The sequence below is a fragment of the Sporisorium graminicola genome, chromosome SGRAM_10 (genome assembly GCF_005498985.1).
Source record: "Sporisorium graminicola strain CBS 10092 chromosome SGRAM_10, whole genome shotgun sequence".
Lineage (NCBI taxonomy): Eukaryota > Fungi > Basidiomycota > Ustilaginomycetes > Ustilaginales > Ustilaginaceae > Sporisorium > Sporisorium graminicola.
This window is the reverse complement of record NC_043720.1, coordinates 147,162-160,806: the sequence shown is the minus strand read 5'-3', so window position 1 is coordinate 160,806 and position 13,645 is coordinate 147,162. Positions and strand designations below refer to the sequence as shown.

General features: G+C 58.0%; 6 protein-coding genes across 6 annotated transcripts; 3 read left to right on the top strand and 3 right to left on the bottom strand.

Annotated features, from left to right (window-relative positions):
* Window positions 1-138: 138 nt before the first annotated feature.
* Window positions 139-3,432, top strand: EX895_001117 (uncharacterized protein; the record flags this gene model as incomplete). Its single annotated transcript, XM_029881717.1, has 1 exon — window positions 139-3,432. The coding sequence occupies one exon, from the start codon at window positions 139-141 to the stop codon at window positions 3,430-3,432; it is 3,294 nt and encodes a 1,097-aa protein (XP_029741805.1).
* Window positions 3,433-3,720: 288 nt separating this feature from the next.
* Window positions 3,721-6,027, bottom strand: EX895_001116 (uncharacterized protein; the record flags this gene model as incomplete). The annotated part of the gene is made up of 1 exon (XM_029881716.1): window positions 3,721-6,027. One exon carries the CDS (start codon window positions 6,025-6,027, stop codon window positions 3,721-3,723), a length of 2,307 nt encoding a protein of 768 aa, XP_029741804.1.
* A 1,716-nt stretch (window positions 6,028-7,743) lies between these two features.
* Window positions 7,744-8,281, bottom strand: EX895_001115 (uncharacterized protein; the record flags this gene model as incomplete). The annotated part of the gene is made up of 3 exons (XM_029881715.1): window positions 7,744-7,890; window positions 7,988-8,135; window positions 8,226-8,281. 3 exons carry the CDS (start codon window positions 8,279-8,281, stop codon window positions 7,744-7,746), a joined length of 351 nt encoding a protein of 116 aa, XP_029741803.1.
* Window positions 8,282-8,823: 542 nt separating this feature from the next.
* Window positions 8,824-9,546, top strand: EX895_001114 (uncharacterized protein; the record flags this gene model as incomplete). Its single annotated transcript, XM_029881714.1, has 2 exons — window positions 8,824-9,265; window positions 9,350-9,546. 2 exons carry the CDS (start codon window positions 8,824-8,826, stop codon window positions 9,544-9,546), a joined length of 639 nt encoding a protein of 212 aa, XP_029741802.1.
* Window positions 9,547-9,700: 154 nt separating this feature from the next.
* Window positions 9,701-12,551, bottom strand: EX895_001113 (uncharacterized protein; the record flags this gene model as incomplete). The annotated part of the gene is made up of 4 exons (XM_029881713.1): window positions 9,701-11,104; window positions 11,263-11,291; window positions 11,571-11,841; window positions 11,916-12,551. The coding sequence occupies 4 exons, from the start codon at window positions 12,549-12,551 to the stop codon at window positions 9,701-9,703; spliced, it is 2,340 nt and encodes a 779-aa protein (XP_029741801.1).
* Window positions 12,552-13,028: 477 nt separating this feature from the next.
* On the top strand, window positions 13,029-13,481 carry EX895_001112 (uncharacterized protein; the record flags this gene model as incomplete). The annotated part of the gene is made up of 3 exons (XM_029881712.1): window positions 13,029-13,047; window positions 13,165-13,324; window positions 13,415-13,481. 3 exons carry the CDS (start codon window positions 13,029-13,031, stop codon window positions 13,479-13,481), a joined length of 246 nt encoding a protein of 81 aa, XP_029741800.1.
* Window positions 13,482-13,645: the final 164 nt, after the last annotated feature.

The following is a 13,645-nucleotide window of genomic DNA, read 5'->3' as shown; positions in this document are numbered from 1 at the left end:
CTGCTTTCGTCTACGTTACCACCACCACCTTGCAATCCTCCATCATTCTCTTAGATTTCTCCTGCATAACCTCGATCAACCCTCTGAAACAGCTGGTGCCGGGTGGTGCACACGCCCTCGCCGTCGTCTCTCCTCGCAATGCCGTCGGTGCAAGAGCTCAAAAGCAAAAACGCACGCGCTGTTCACGAGAAGCATCTCGATCTCGTCGCCAAGTACCAATCCAATTACCCTGCAGTCGAACAGCTGCAAAAACTCGCAAAGCAACAAATCCTAGACGAATCCGCTTCTCAACTCGACCTCAACGAAGAGGGTAAAGCTCGCGTCCTCGTCTACCTCTCCGACTTTGCCAACCTCTTCCGATTCTATCGACGTTCGAGGTACGATGAGCAGCAAGCCCTCGCCCTGCTCAATGCCACTGTCCTGTGGCGTATGAGGACCGACTTGGATCTCTTGTCACTGTCCTCACTGAATCCGCTCTATGTCACACCGCCGCCGCCAAATCCACCGCTCTTCTGGGTCAACAGCAACTTTGTCGATCTGTATGGAAGACCGTGTGGCATCATCAACCTGCGAAGTGTAGAAAGGACTGCGGAAAACACGCTGGATCAGCTCAAGGAATACATAGTAGCCTGCATGGAGATCATGCGTAGATATGTCGCCGATCTCTATCGCAACAGCATCAGCACCTCCAATCAAGCCAAGAGAGAGCAAGATACGGTCCTTCAAGCATCCATCGCGATCGACCTCGCCTCGAGCGGAATGGCCAACCTAGAGCTCGAGCTCCTGCCTTTCCTCCTGGATCTGCTTAAGAACCATGTGCCTGGTATGGTCGGTGCCGTCTACGTCCTCAACTACGGCTGGATCCACTCCGGCATGTGGGCCGTCATCAAACGCGTCTTGCCGCAGCAAGCACTTGCCAAGATTTTTTTCCCTTCGTACGATGAACTGAGGGAACACTTTGATCCGCAAAATATCCCAGCCTGCTACGGCGGACAGCTCGATGTCGCCGTCGAAAGCTCGACCAACGATGTTCTTCGCAAATACGGCCGTCCCAGACGTGCTTCGGTGGCAACCTCGGCCGCTTCTACACCACCGCATAGTCCGGGCGCACCTCGCAAAATGAGCCGCACCAACTCGTACGAAAGCATCTACGAAGTGTTTTACAGCGCCGACTCCACGCCCTGGGCGAGCCGGCCCATCACCCCGCGACACAGCGAGCCCTCCACGCCTCGTGGCCATGGCGCCGATTCCAATGCTGCTGGAGGTCTCAAGATGACTCCCAGCGCAGCACGCAAGCTCAAGCACCTCCAGATGTCTAGAGGCGATCTTTCGAGTGCTGCAGAGAACGCTCATTCGGCAGGTTGGTCTCGACCAGGCTCCGAACCAAGGATCGTGGATGGAAGAGCGGTCGGGCTCAGCGTGAGTGTGGGTGCATCGCCGTTCGTCACGCCCAGTGCCACGCCCGCAGGGCCCCTCAGTCCTAGAGTGGCCCGCTCGAAGAATCCGGACCGACACGTACGCTTTTCCGCCGCGCGCGACCGCTCTGCCTCTCCGCAGAGAAGGGTGGGGGCCACGAGCAATTTTACGCTATACTTGCCGCAGGAGGATGAAGAGGCGGTGCTGCCGTCGGAAAGCGAGGAGTCCGATGCCAGTGGCAAAGACGGCGAGCTACCTCCTACTGCCACGAACGCTGCTGTGGGCGGCGGCGGGCTGCTCAACCGACTGCGTCGATTCTCCGAGACTCGCTTTACGTCGAAAGACTCGCAGTCCGCTCCAGAGACGCAAGACGCGGACGCGGACGAGGTCGAAGCGTCCGGCGGCACCATCATGTACATCGAACCTTCCTCGCCGCGGCTTCAGGTGGACCACCTCGACGAGCCTCCACTGCAGCACGTTGCGCACACGCTGCTCTCGCACCGCACCCGTCGCTCGGCCCGCGACGGCCTCGTCTCCCCCTACAACGCCAACAACCCCTTCTTCGGCTACCCAGCCTACAACCCACCTACACCAGAAGCTACGTTCCGCCTCAACCGCAGCGCCACCCCACAGCACGTGCACTCGCGACGACGCAAACGCGACCTGCTGCGGACGTTGACGTATCTGTTCGTGCTACGCATCCTCGCGTTCAACCGCAGGTTGCGATGGAGGATGAGTCTTGTGTGGCGCGAGGTGGGGAGGGCGTTGAGTGTGGGAGGCAGTGGTGCGGGAACGGGCGAGGGTGCGGAGGATGACTTTTGGAGGAATCTGGATGCTAGACGGTTGAGCGCGGTGCAGCTGGAGGAGGAAAAAAGGAGGAGGAGTAAGGAGGGTAAGGGGGGCAGAAAGGCCGAGGCGCCACTGATGAGGGCGGCGAAGAAGTTAGTGGGTGCGGCGGTATTGGTGATGCTGTTGAGGCCCGAGTGGAGGCAGAGGGCCATGGTGCAGGTGTATGCTTCGTTCGGGTCGTTGTTGGGTAGGAGAGCGGGGGGCGAGCAAGGCGTGGATTGGGAGGAGTGGGAGAGGAGGGGAGTATCGCCGAAACAACTAGTGGGCAAGGGCGACACATGGACTGGTATGCATCTTCGACGACGGATGGGGTTGTTGAAGCACAAGGCCACACCAAACCCAACTGCACCTTCTACAGCTCAGGCGGCCACTAACGCCAAGACGGCTGCCGCTGGCGGCAACGGTAGCAGCAACAAAGGAGGAAAAGCTCGGGTAAACCCGTTAGCCGTCGCAGGTGGGCTCATCTCGGCTGCCTCACTGGCATACCTCCTCTATACCTACCTCTCCACATCCTCCTCCACCGACCGATCCTCCAAAGACGATGACGACGACGACGATATCGCACGTCGTCGATCTAGCACCGCCAAGCAACCCTCTACTGCTGCACGTCTTCGACCCAGTCTCTCGCTCACGCTCTCACCCGGCTTCTCGCGCACCGACCCTGCCTCCATCACAGGACTCCGCACGCTGCTGACCACTGTCTCGCCACTATTCGTCGTGCACCTGATCGTGCCCGGGTCGGAAGCGCATGACCTGAGCGCGTCCATCTCGTCGCTCGCAACCAGCCTGGGTGCGATCGGCGACTTTGACGCGCGGCGCATCCTGGAGTACACGCAGCCCACGGGGCGGTTCGCGCTCTCGCGGGCCCTGGCGTGCGACTGCCACGTTGAAGTCGCGCTGCCGCGGTCGGAGGAGGAGATCACGCTCGCCGAGCTGGGCAAGATCCGGCTGAGTTGCGGGCTCGTCGTGTATGCTTCATTCGAACCCGAGCGTCAAGGTGGCGGGAAGAGAGTGTTGGCAGAGTTGAAGCGGTTGGCCGAGGCCGAAGGGAGGGAGGGTGCACCGAATGGCATGAGGGCGTTTGATTTGGCGAGCGAAAGCGACGAGCGGGGCAGGTGGGACGAGCTGGCGACGAGGCTGGCGGAGTTGAGGGGCGGCTGGCGCTGAACACATTCTTCTAAAGTTGGGCACGACGAGAGAGGATCGAATGGAAACAAACCAGGGCGTGCATTGCAGAACAGAAAAACGAGTGTGTGTGTGCGCGTGCGTGTGCGTGCAAGTGAGTGTAACGGGGAACATGAAGTGAATGCATCGTGATGAAAGGATAAAACCAGAATGGAGAGAAAAGCGAAGTTCGGGGCGCCGAGAAGGGGTATCGTTTGTGCTGTTTCCTAGTGCAGTAAGGGGGGCGTCATGAAGGGGGGAGCAAGCTGTTGGCAAAGGCAACCCTTTCGTTCAATGGTGATGCAGTTGACCAGCCGCCGTGGTCGTCGTCGTTGTCGTGTTCGCTGTCGTCGACGGCTGCTGCGGAGGCGGAGGAGGCAGCCAGTACGCCTCAGCAGCATGATGGTGGCCGCCATTGCCACCCATCAAATGCGGGTGGAGAGCGTGTTGGTCCGGGTGCTGCAGCATCTGGCCATGCTTGGCGAGGTCGAGTCTCAATCCTCCCTCGGCATCCATGCCGGCATTAGCGCCGTTCGTAGCGGTGACGGGACCGGGCGACGGGGTGCGAGGCACGCTGTCGATCGAGTCGAGCGAGAAGCTTGCATCTCCGCCGCCCGAGGCTGCGCCCGCTGTGGCGGTGCTGTGGTTGCCGTGGGACCACGAGGACGAATTGGAGAGATCGGGTAGGTCGAATTGGCCAAAGGACCAGTTTTCCAGCCCGAGTGCGTTGGGCTCGAACGCGGCGTGCGGGTGCATCATCATCCCCGTAGCCGGATCGTGCGCCGGTGGCGGGTAGGCGAACCCTGCGTGCGCAGCATGCGGAGCAGGAGGAGCGTAGTAGAACCCTCCACCGCCACCATTGCCACCACCGCCGCCGCCGTTATGATGAACGGCAGAGAGATCGTGATGGGCGAAGCTCTGGTCGATCGAGCTCGTCGCGGTCAAGGGTGTCACTAGGCCGTTGACCTCGGTGGTGGTGAAGTACGAAGCAGCTGGTGGCCAAGGAGACGTTTCTGCAGAACATGTGCTACCTGCTGCGTTGGCGGCAGCGGCAGCGGCATCGAATGTGGCAGTAGTGCGGTCGAACGAAGGTGCGGCCGAGAACGAGTGAGAGCGTACCATTCCTGCTGCTGCTGCAGAGCCGGGGGCAATGAGTCCCAGTCCGTAAAGCTGTTGCTGCTGTTGCTGTTGCTGTTGTTGGTGTTGGAGTGCGTGCGGATTCGAGTGAGCGGCGAAGCTGTTTCGTGCTGCTTTCGAGGAGCGGTGGGGCAGCAGGGGCTTGGGGGCGACTTCGGTTGTGGTGGCGATGCTGCGACGTTTGTGTACCGCGGTAGTCGAGTTGGATTTGACCATGCCCACGGCTGCCACACTGCGTTTCCTCTTCTCCCCCGCCGCCGGTTCAGGCGTAGCGCTCCTCGCAATCTGCCTACCCTGACTCGTAGGCTCGCTGCCTTCCCTACACCATCCATCCAACGTGCTCACCCCAACCCTTATCTCCCTATCCTTCTCGCCCGCGCCCTTCTCGCGCAACTTCTCCTCCTCCCTCGCAATCCGATACACATCCATCAACAGACTCACCTTGTCTGCCTTGATCAGCGCCACCACCTCGGCCGTCGCCAACTGCAGCCTCGCCACCTTCACCTTGGGGCTGCGCAGGATCGTCAGCAGCAACGCGTGGCGTTCGGGCTTCATCAGGTGGTCCGGCTCCTTGTGGCGCACGCCTGCGGGCCACCAGTCGGGTTTGCCCGCCTCGCCCTTGTTGTACGGGCAGCGAGTCTGTTTTTTGGGTTCGATGATCTTGATCCAGGCCTTGGCGACGGTTTTGCAGACGCCCTGCTGCAGCTGGCCGAAGCGCAGTTCGAGGAAGGCGGTGCGTGCGGCTTGGTTGGTCAGCGTGATCTCGACTGTGGGCGTCGAGGTGTTGAGGAAGAGCGGTGGGGTCGAGGACGAGGAGAGCGTGGCGCGCGGGGTGAGACGAGTCGACGAGGGGAGGAGGAGAGGGGTCGAAGTTCGAGGTGGTTCATCAGAGGCGAAAGGGTTGGTCGAGGTGGGGAAGAGGGGTGCGGATCTGGGCGCGCCAAAGAGATCTTCTCCAGCGCCACTGGTGGTGCTCGACCAAGGTGTTCTACTACGCAAGAAGTGCTGGTTGGCCATCGCCGTGTTCAACGGCGCCAACGGCCCCCTTCTCCCCTTCTTGCCTCCATGCTCGTCATCCCCCACACTCTTATCGCCATCGCCATCGCCACCGTCCAAAAACACATCCACATCCTCGCCATCCTCACCGCCTTCCTCGTCGGAATCCTCAAACACCTTGACCTCACCCGGACCCGCACCGCCACCGGCACTCTTGACAAGCTGCTTGGCCTCGTCGGCAATCCCGCCCTTGACAAACCACTCGTCCAGCCGGCTCTGCAGCGCTTCGCTCGCGTACGTCTCGACGTCTCCACGCGCCGAGACCCACATGATGGCAAAGTGCGAGCCATTGATGTACGCGGCCTTTCCGAGAGCGCGAAGCACCTGGTCGCGTTTGTTCTTGTAGTGCCGGTGCTGGCGCGAGGGCGAGTTGTACGGTTCTACGCGAACCGGGATGCGCGGCATGATGGCGATTCCCACAAGCTGCTCTTTCGCGTAGAAGAGATGATAAGACTGGCTTAAATCGTAGCGTGTAGAGAGAGAGAGGGTTGATAAGTTGATATGAGTTAGAGAGAGTTCGATGGGTATAGGCTATTCCATTGGGTGCTGGTCGCGGTCTGACTACGGCACTGTAGAGCTGAGCAGCTGGCTTTTTGTCGACGTGCTGCTTGTCGAAGAGGTGCTATCAATGATAAAGAGTTAATGCTGACTAGGAGTCTATGTCTCTCAGTATCGAGAGCGGGGAGACGAGGAAGGAATCGCAGATGATGGTCAAGAAAGAAGCCGGCTCTCACCAGCAACTCTCCGGCAAAGGTGCGTTTGAGACACTCACCCGCGAACGACACACTCACGCACGTAGACCACCACGAGCACCTGCGCTGGCGCACATCTGTTGGCGCTGCTGTGGCTGTCTCAAACCAGGCGCAGGGGACAGAGTAGCTGCACGACGCAGATCAATTCGCGAAACCAAGGTGCTCTGTTCTGTAAGCGAGTCCAACAGCGCAATCAAAACAACAACAACAACAGCAGCAGCAGCAGTAGCAGCAATAGCAGCGGGAAGGCGAAGGGGCTATATTTGGAGGCAATCGCGAAGGAATGAAGGAGAGGAGGGAAAGCGCAGCGCGGCGCGGCCCGGCGTGGCCTGTATCTCTGGCTCTTTCCACGCCAGTGCAGCGAGAGAAGGAGACAAGAAGAGAGAGAACGACGGCTGGAATGTGCATACTACAGGACCACTTTGTCTAGGAGTGCAGTGTGCTTGCGGTATGCAGTGCACGACACTCTAATCAGGTGTTGCTCTCTACAGGCGATACTTGACAGCCAGCCAACCACCAGCTAGCCAGCCAGCCGGTGGCGCGGACGGCTTCGAGTTGGGGGGGAGAGGGAAATAGAGAGAGAGAGAGAGAGAGAGAGAGGCTTCAACGCGCGTGTCTTTCCGCATGTCAGGGTCGCGAAGAGTGTGCTTGTGCAGCAGTGTATGCGGTCTGCATTCTTTGTGAAAATCCAAGAAATGGGGACAAATTTAGTAGAAGCATTCCACTAGCCAATCTCGCTATCGTCTGGCCGCTCATCACCACGTTGAACAAGGGGGTTTCAAGGATGAACGGAAGGTTCGCTCCGTCAAAGAGGCAGGAAGAACGGGGACCGACAAAGCATGAAAAAGAAGCGTTCAGTGACTGCGGTTTGGGTGTGTGAGTGGGAGAGGAGCGAGGAAAGGGGGCGCTGTAGACCACATTCCACACCAAAAATAAAAGCCTCGCCAAAATCAATCTGGAACACCGTCGTTCCCGCTTGCCTCAGTCGAACGCCATCGCATCCCACAAATTGGCCATCCACCGCCTGTCACTCTTCTGCTTCACGGCAGGCGGGTACACGGCTCGACGAATCTCCCCACCAGCGTATCACAGATCGGGGTACGACTGCAGCTGAGTATCGTCCCGATCCTTCATCACCACCAAATCTTCCACAGAGTGCATTGCCGTTGTCGTCCTTGTTGGGACCCACTGCACTCGCATTGTCCAGCGCCCATCCTTCATCACAGAGTCCACTTCATCGATCAGCACATCCTTGCCATGGAACGAGAGGTCAAACGAATGACTTGAATTGAGGAGAATGCTGTACAAATACACAGAATGAATGCAAAAGAAAAGGAGAACAACCAGAATCAACCCGCAATGCAGCTCGCTACTTGGACGTGGAATCGGCCATCTTGCACGCAACGATCTTGACCTTGTCGACGTCCAGGATCTCGGAATTGTCGAGTTTGAGCGTGGCATTGCGGACTCTGAACGTCCACACTTCTTCGCACAATCTGTAGTCCTTGAGATGTCCCTACGAAACCAAAACGGAATCTTCCATGTCAGTGTCTTTTGCCGGGTGGGAGTGGGAAGGAAAAGGAAAGGAAAGGAAAGGACAGGAGAACACGCACCTTGAGCTGGCTCTTGGCTTTGACGTTCTTGCCCAGATTGGTTGCGATGGCTTTATCGAATTCGTTGAGCACCCTCATGGCCAGGACGGGGTTGATGTGGCCCGACTGGATCAGTTCGTCCAGAGCGTCCGTGAGCTGCATTCCGATGCTACAAAGATGCCGCCGCCGCACAGATTGCGAGTCAGTGAGTCGTTCCGCTCAGAGAGCAGTGGAGACAGATGCATAGTGGCGCACTTACGAAGAGCGTCGGTACAACTCGTAGTAGAGCTGCTTGTTTGTGCTTGTCGACGCCATCCTTTCTAGTATCTCTCTCCTTCGATTCCGCTATAAGCCGGCCTGAGGCGGTACGTTTGCGTTGATCGTACGAGGTGCCCCTGAGTTATGCGAAAATGAGATGATCCAGCAAAGCGGAAGAGAGGCGGATACGGAGTCGGGATGGTCGTTAGAGGTGAAGATCGCGTTCGGCGAGTGTTGGTTGGTCTTATGTTGAGAATACTCAGCCTTTGCGTTGTGGAATTTCCCGGCCGGCTAGAAAGAACACCTCCACAACAACGGTGATTATTATATATTAAATTTTTGGATTTCACGATGCAAGTCCAGAACAAAATGCGGAGACAGTGGAAACAGCGGCGGCAGCAGCCAGCGCTCCGGCGTCTATCTTATCGGTGCTCTCGACTGTCAAACGCATCCTCTGACGTCGATGGACCAACCTGCCACTCGACTTACTATTCATAAGGTTCGATCGCTTACCTCACCATCGCCGCCGTCATCATCATCACCACCACCACCACCTCCTCACAGCTTCACAGTCGAGACTCTCACCCGCGGTTGCAACCATGGTTTCAGCACTCATCCTCATTGCCGAGGGTTCCGAAGAAGCCGAGTACACCATCACGTACGACGTGCTCGTTCGCGGCGGTATCAGTGTCTCATCGGCGCTCGTCGGAGCGTCTTCCACCAGCTCCACGCCTGAGTCGCCGCACTCTGCGGCGTACGTGACGTGTTCTCGCGGCGTCAAGATCGTCCCCGATCTGCGCCTGCCTGACTTGGCGGGCGGGAAGGCGCTCGAGTACGACGCGATCGTGGTGCCCGGCGGCGCCAAGGGCGCCCAGACGATCAGCGCCAACCCGGACGTACAGGCGCTCCTGGCTGCGGTGTACGGCAAGGGCAAGATCGTCGCGGCGATCTGCGCGGGCAGTCTGGCGGTCAAGCATGCGCAGATCGGCAAGGATGCCAGCATCACCAGCCATCCCAGTGTCAAGGCCGAGCTGGACAAAGGTACGTACCAACTCTTGTGAAGAGAGAGAAAAAGGAAAAGAAAAGACAGGCTGGCTGACGACCAGATGCTTGTGTGGCGTGCAGAGTATACCTACAAGGAAGACCGCGTTGTCGTTGCAGACAACCTGATCACCTCGAGAGGCCCCGGTACGGCCTTTGAGTTCGCGCTCGCCATCGTCGAAGCCCTCGTCGGCAAGGACAAGAGAAGCGAGATCGAGCCGCCCATGCTCCTCCCGCCTAGCATTACCAGTGTGGGTGAGAGCTCGCCCGATCAAGTCTGATCTCCACGCGCGCACTTTCCCTCACCAGCATCCTTGTCCATCAGGACTACATTCCGAATGCAAGCACAGGCTCAACTGTTGCAACAAGACAAAAGTGTGTGTGATCGACTGTGCATTTGTATCGAGCATGACTGAGACAATCTTTGCATCCGCCTCACTTTTTCTTAGTCTCCTCCTCATCCCAACCATCCTCATCCTCATCCTCCCTCCCACTCCACGCCCAACTATCGCCGCTCTGCCTGCCACCCGTCTCGGTCTGGCTGCCCAAAATCATCCCGAACACGCCCGCTGCTCCCGGCGCGCCACCGATCACAGGACTCGCATGTGGGCTGCCGACCCTCGCCGGTGCGCTCAGACTGCTCGAGCTGCGGTCGGACGATATACTCCCCCTCCTCTCTGAGTCAACGGGAGCGAGGGAAGGCGAGAGATTGCGCTCCGACGTAGAGCGGCGTCCGCCGGCTGCTTCGTACCACGGCGAAGGCACGGGGTTGGTATCGGTCGACGCTTCGTCGAGTGTGATCTGCGGCTGCGACGGCGGTGATTTGGTGCCCAAAAGATCGTCGATCGTCATCGCATTGCCCAGCTTGCGCTCGGCTTCGCGCAGCATGTCGGATGCATTGTCGCGCGCTTCTTTGAAGCGTTTCGCGAACATCGATGCGAACCCACCGCCTCCTCCCTCCTGGTCGGCAGTGTCGGAGGTCGAGGGAGGCACGAGTTTCGATTGCAGCCCGCTGAGCGATCCTAGCACGGATGTGCGGCGCGACGTCCAAGCACCGCCACTGCTACCGCTGTTATTCCGAGCCAGGGGAGGCTTGGGCGGTGTGGGCGGGCCATTATCGTGGTCCGCAATCGCGCCGAGTTGCGGGTGAGCGATCCCATTCGCATCCACCGAAAACCCGAGCGCCTGACTATCCTGCTTCGCCACCGCCGCCAGCTCGCTCCCCGATCGAGGCGCTACCAGCGTCGTGTTCGCACTACTTGAGTCCGAATGCGGCAGGATGGCAGGCGATCTCGGCGACCGAGGCGACACCACGCTGCCCACATCCGACCCTTCCTCTTCCAACACGCCCAAACCCCCACCCGTCGGTCGAAGCATGCCCGTCTCGCTACCACCAGGAAGCGGCAGACTTTTATTCTGCAACGGAGACTGCTTCTCGATCGGCTCCGGCGCCGCGCCTTCCGGGTTGGCGATGCTCTCAAGTAGAGTGTTGAGATTGTTGAGCTGCGTCTTGAAGCTTCCGGGCAATTTCGAGGAAAAGCTGTTCCAAGCATCTGTAGCGACATCGCTTGTGCTGGACGTGGTACTACCGTCGCGTCGATGCGATGCCCCCAAGGTTGCGGTGGGCGAGGAGGTGGAGTAGGCGAGCTCTTTAGTCGCCATTCGTTGCCATGTGGATCGGAGCTGTTTCAGTTGGGCTTCTTCGGCCGAGAGTTCTTCGCGCAGCTCGAAGCATCGGCGTTCCTTTTCGGCGATAAGATGTAAGAGGTCGCGCGAGGTGGATGACTCGTCTGAACTGAGGCTGAGTGTGCGGCGGGAAGTGACGCGCTGGCTGTTCTGCTGTAGAGCCACGAAGAGCCAGAGGTGGACGAAGGCGATCAGAGGAGAGAAACAAAGGGAAGTTAGTTAAGGCCAGTCTGACAGCGTGAGACGAGACAAGTTTGGAAGGGGAAGTCTAATTGCGAGGCGAGAAAGGGGAGAAGGGTGTAGAGACGTACGGTCTCGAGCTCCGATGGTCGGTCGTGTCCTCAAAGCTGAAGCGGCCTCATATCCAACATCTGGCGAATCGACTGCAGTCTCTGCTTCAGGCCTTCAAGTATCTGCTCCCTCTTCATCCTCTCCTCTTGCGTCTCCCTAACCACCTCCACCGCACCGTCCTGATGTTCTCTTTCGTGCTCCATTGCCTCGTAATCCACTTGTGCCAACCTTATTAAGGACACTTCATCCAGATCCTTAGCCAATCTCTGCAACTCTAGCTTTGCCTCCTCCAATCTCGGATTCTCCAGCAATGGCAAGGACGACGTACTCGCACCGGCGGCAGCGGCAGCGGTGGGGCCACTGTTAAACCCACGAGTTCGTGTGAGAACTTTGCGACCGGCACCAGCAGCAGCATTGGATGAAACGGAAGTGGAGGTGGGGAGAGAGGAGGATGAGGTGAGGAGGAGAAGCGCAGCGACTTGACCGCGCAAGACGCCGACTTGGCGACCGAGAGTAGCACCTACCTCGTTGAACCCCTGATCGAACCCGGATTGGAGCGAGCTGAGCTTGCCTGCCGTGATGCCCTCTCGATAGCCGGTCTGTCAAACAGCAATCAACGTATGTTCAAGTGGACATATATGTCAGCATCAAAGCTCATGAAGGGAACAAATACCAGCGACTGGGAATCGCCGGGGATACGTACGTCGTTGAACAAGGCCTCTACTTTGGCTGAATCGCGTTCGGCCATGGATCTTGCTGCTGCCGAGGACGAAGCGTCATGGTCGTTCATTAGCCAATCGTCTGCATCGCTGTTCGTCTGAGATGCCTGGGATGGTCTGCGACGAGCGGCAGCAGCACTGCTGCCAGCGGCGGCTGTTGCTCTGCTGATGGAACCGGTGCGTGTCCTGCCGGATGCCGACGAAGTGGAAAGAGCTCTGCTGAGCCCTCCATCGTCCGTTCGGACGCTAGTCGACGGCGAAGGGATGTATGATATGCTCGATCTTTTGGATTGCTTGGGTGTTTCAGTAGAGCCAGCGGAAGAGACCGGTTGAGATGCGAGATTGAGCGGTTTTGGACCAGTGAACGAGGTCCTGCGTGTCGAATCATCGCTGCTGGTGGTGCGGACAGGCGAGGCGGAGGTATCGTTCTGAAGCAGACTCAGGCGTCGTGGGAATGTTTTGAGTGATGACGTGCTCGAGGTTGGGGTCGCAAATGCAGAGGAAGAAGACCATTCGGATTGATCCATCTGCGGGGTCTTGAGGCTGTCAGCCTCTTGATGCGAAGAGGACGATGACGCAGAGGGGTCCATCTTCGGTCTGATGTCAGTTCGGTCGCCAGCCCGCTAGCGAGATGCTATTCGATAGAGCTGTAGATATATGCGACCGCCGGCGGCGCTTTGGAAGATGGATGGAGCAAAGGATGGTGGACAAAGCCGTACAGAAAAGAAGATCAACTTTTCATGTTTCAGGAAGTCGCTATCATACTTCGAGTTTAAATCTATATATGTTAGACCTCGGAAAACACCGTTTTTGCTCTTTAGAAATCATTGCGGCCGAGAAGAAAGCGAAGAGTCGATCGAAGTCTCGGATTGCGCGCTGCAGTTTCGATTTTTCGCAGAGAAGTCGATAAATCGAGAGCCGGCATAGTTCGGAAGCGAAGAAAGTCAGAACCTCGTCGGAAAGCGCGAAGAGACCGTGCTCACCATCGATATCGACGTTGGGGTTCATTGTCTCGACGTCAATCTGCTCCTCCATCACCCTCCTCATATACTCACACGGTTTTCATCATGTCGTACACAATCGCAGGTACGTAGACACATCAATGCAAGCCATCCCGACACATCCCGGTTTCGGCTTTGGTGCGCATCGCTTTGCGACGAAAGTTGTATGCTGACGAGAACTCCAATGATCCATTCATCACAGGTCGCAAAATCCTTAACGAGCACATCGCTCTTGGCGTTCTCGGCACTTACGGTGTCATTGCTGCTACCCAGATGGGCGGCTCCAAGGAGGCCAAGCCTTCTGCTGCTGGCGCTTCCCCGGACGCTAAGGCCAACGACCCCCCTATCAACGCTTCCAGCTCGTAAGTCCAGCTCTCCTTTTAGGAACATGCAACAAGATGCGCTGTCGACTAACACATATCTTCACCACAACTTTTGGAACGGGTAAACAGCGACGAAGAGGCTTTCATCAAGCAGTTCCTCGCCGAAGCCGAGGGCAAGTCTGACCGTCTCGTTTAAGAGCTACAGACGTCCTTGTAGTTCGTCAGTCGACCATCTGCAATTAAAAGCCAATTGCTCGCTTCGCACAATAACCGGGCTTGGGCTGACTGCCAACACAAAAGAGAGACCCACTTTCAGGCTCTGTCTCTTGCCTTGTACCACTGACAATACGACAACTGCCA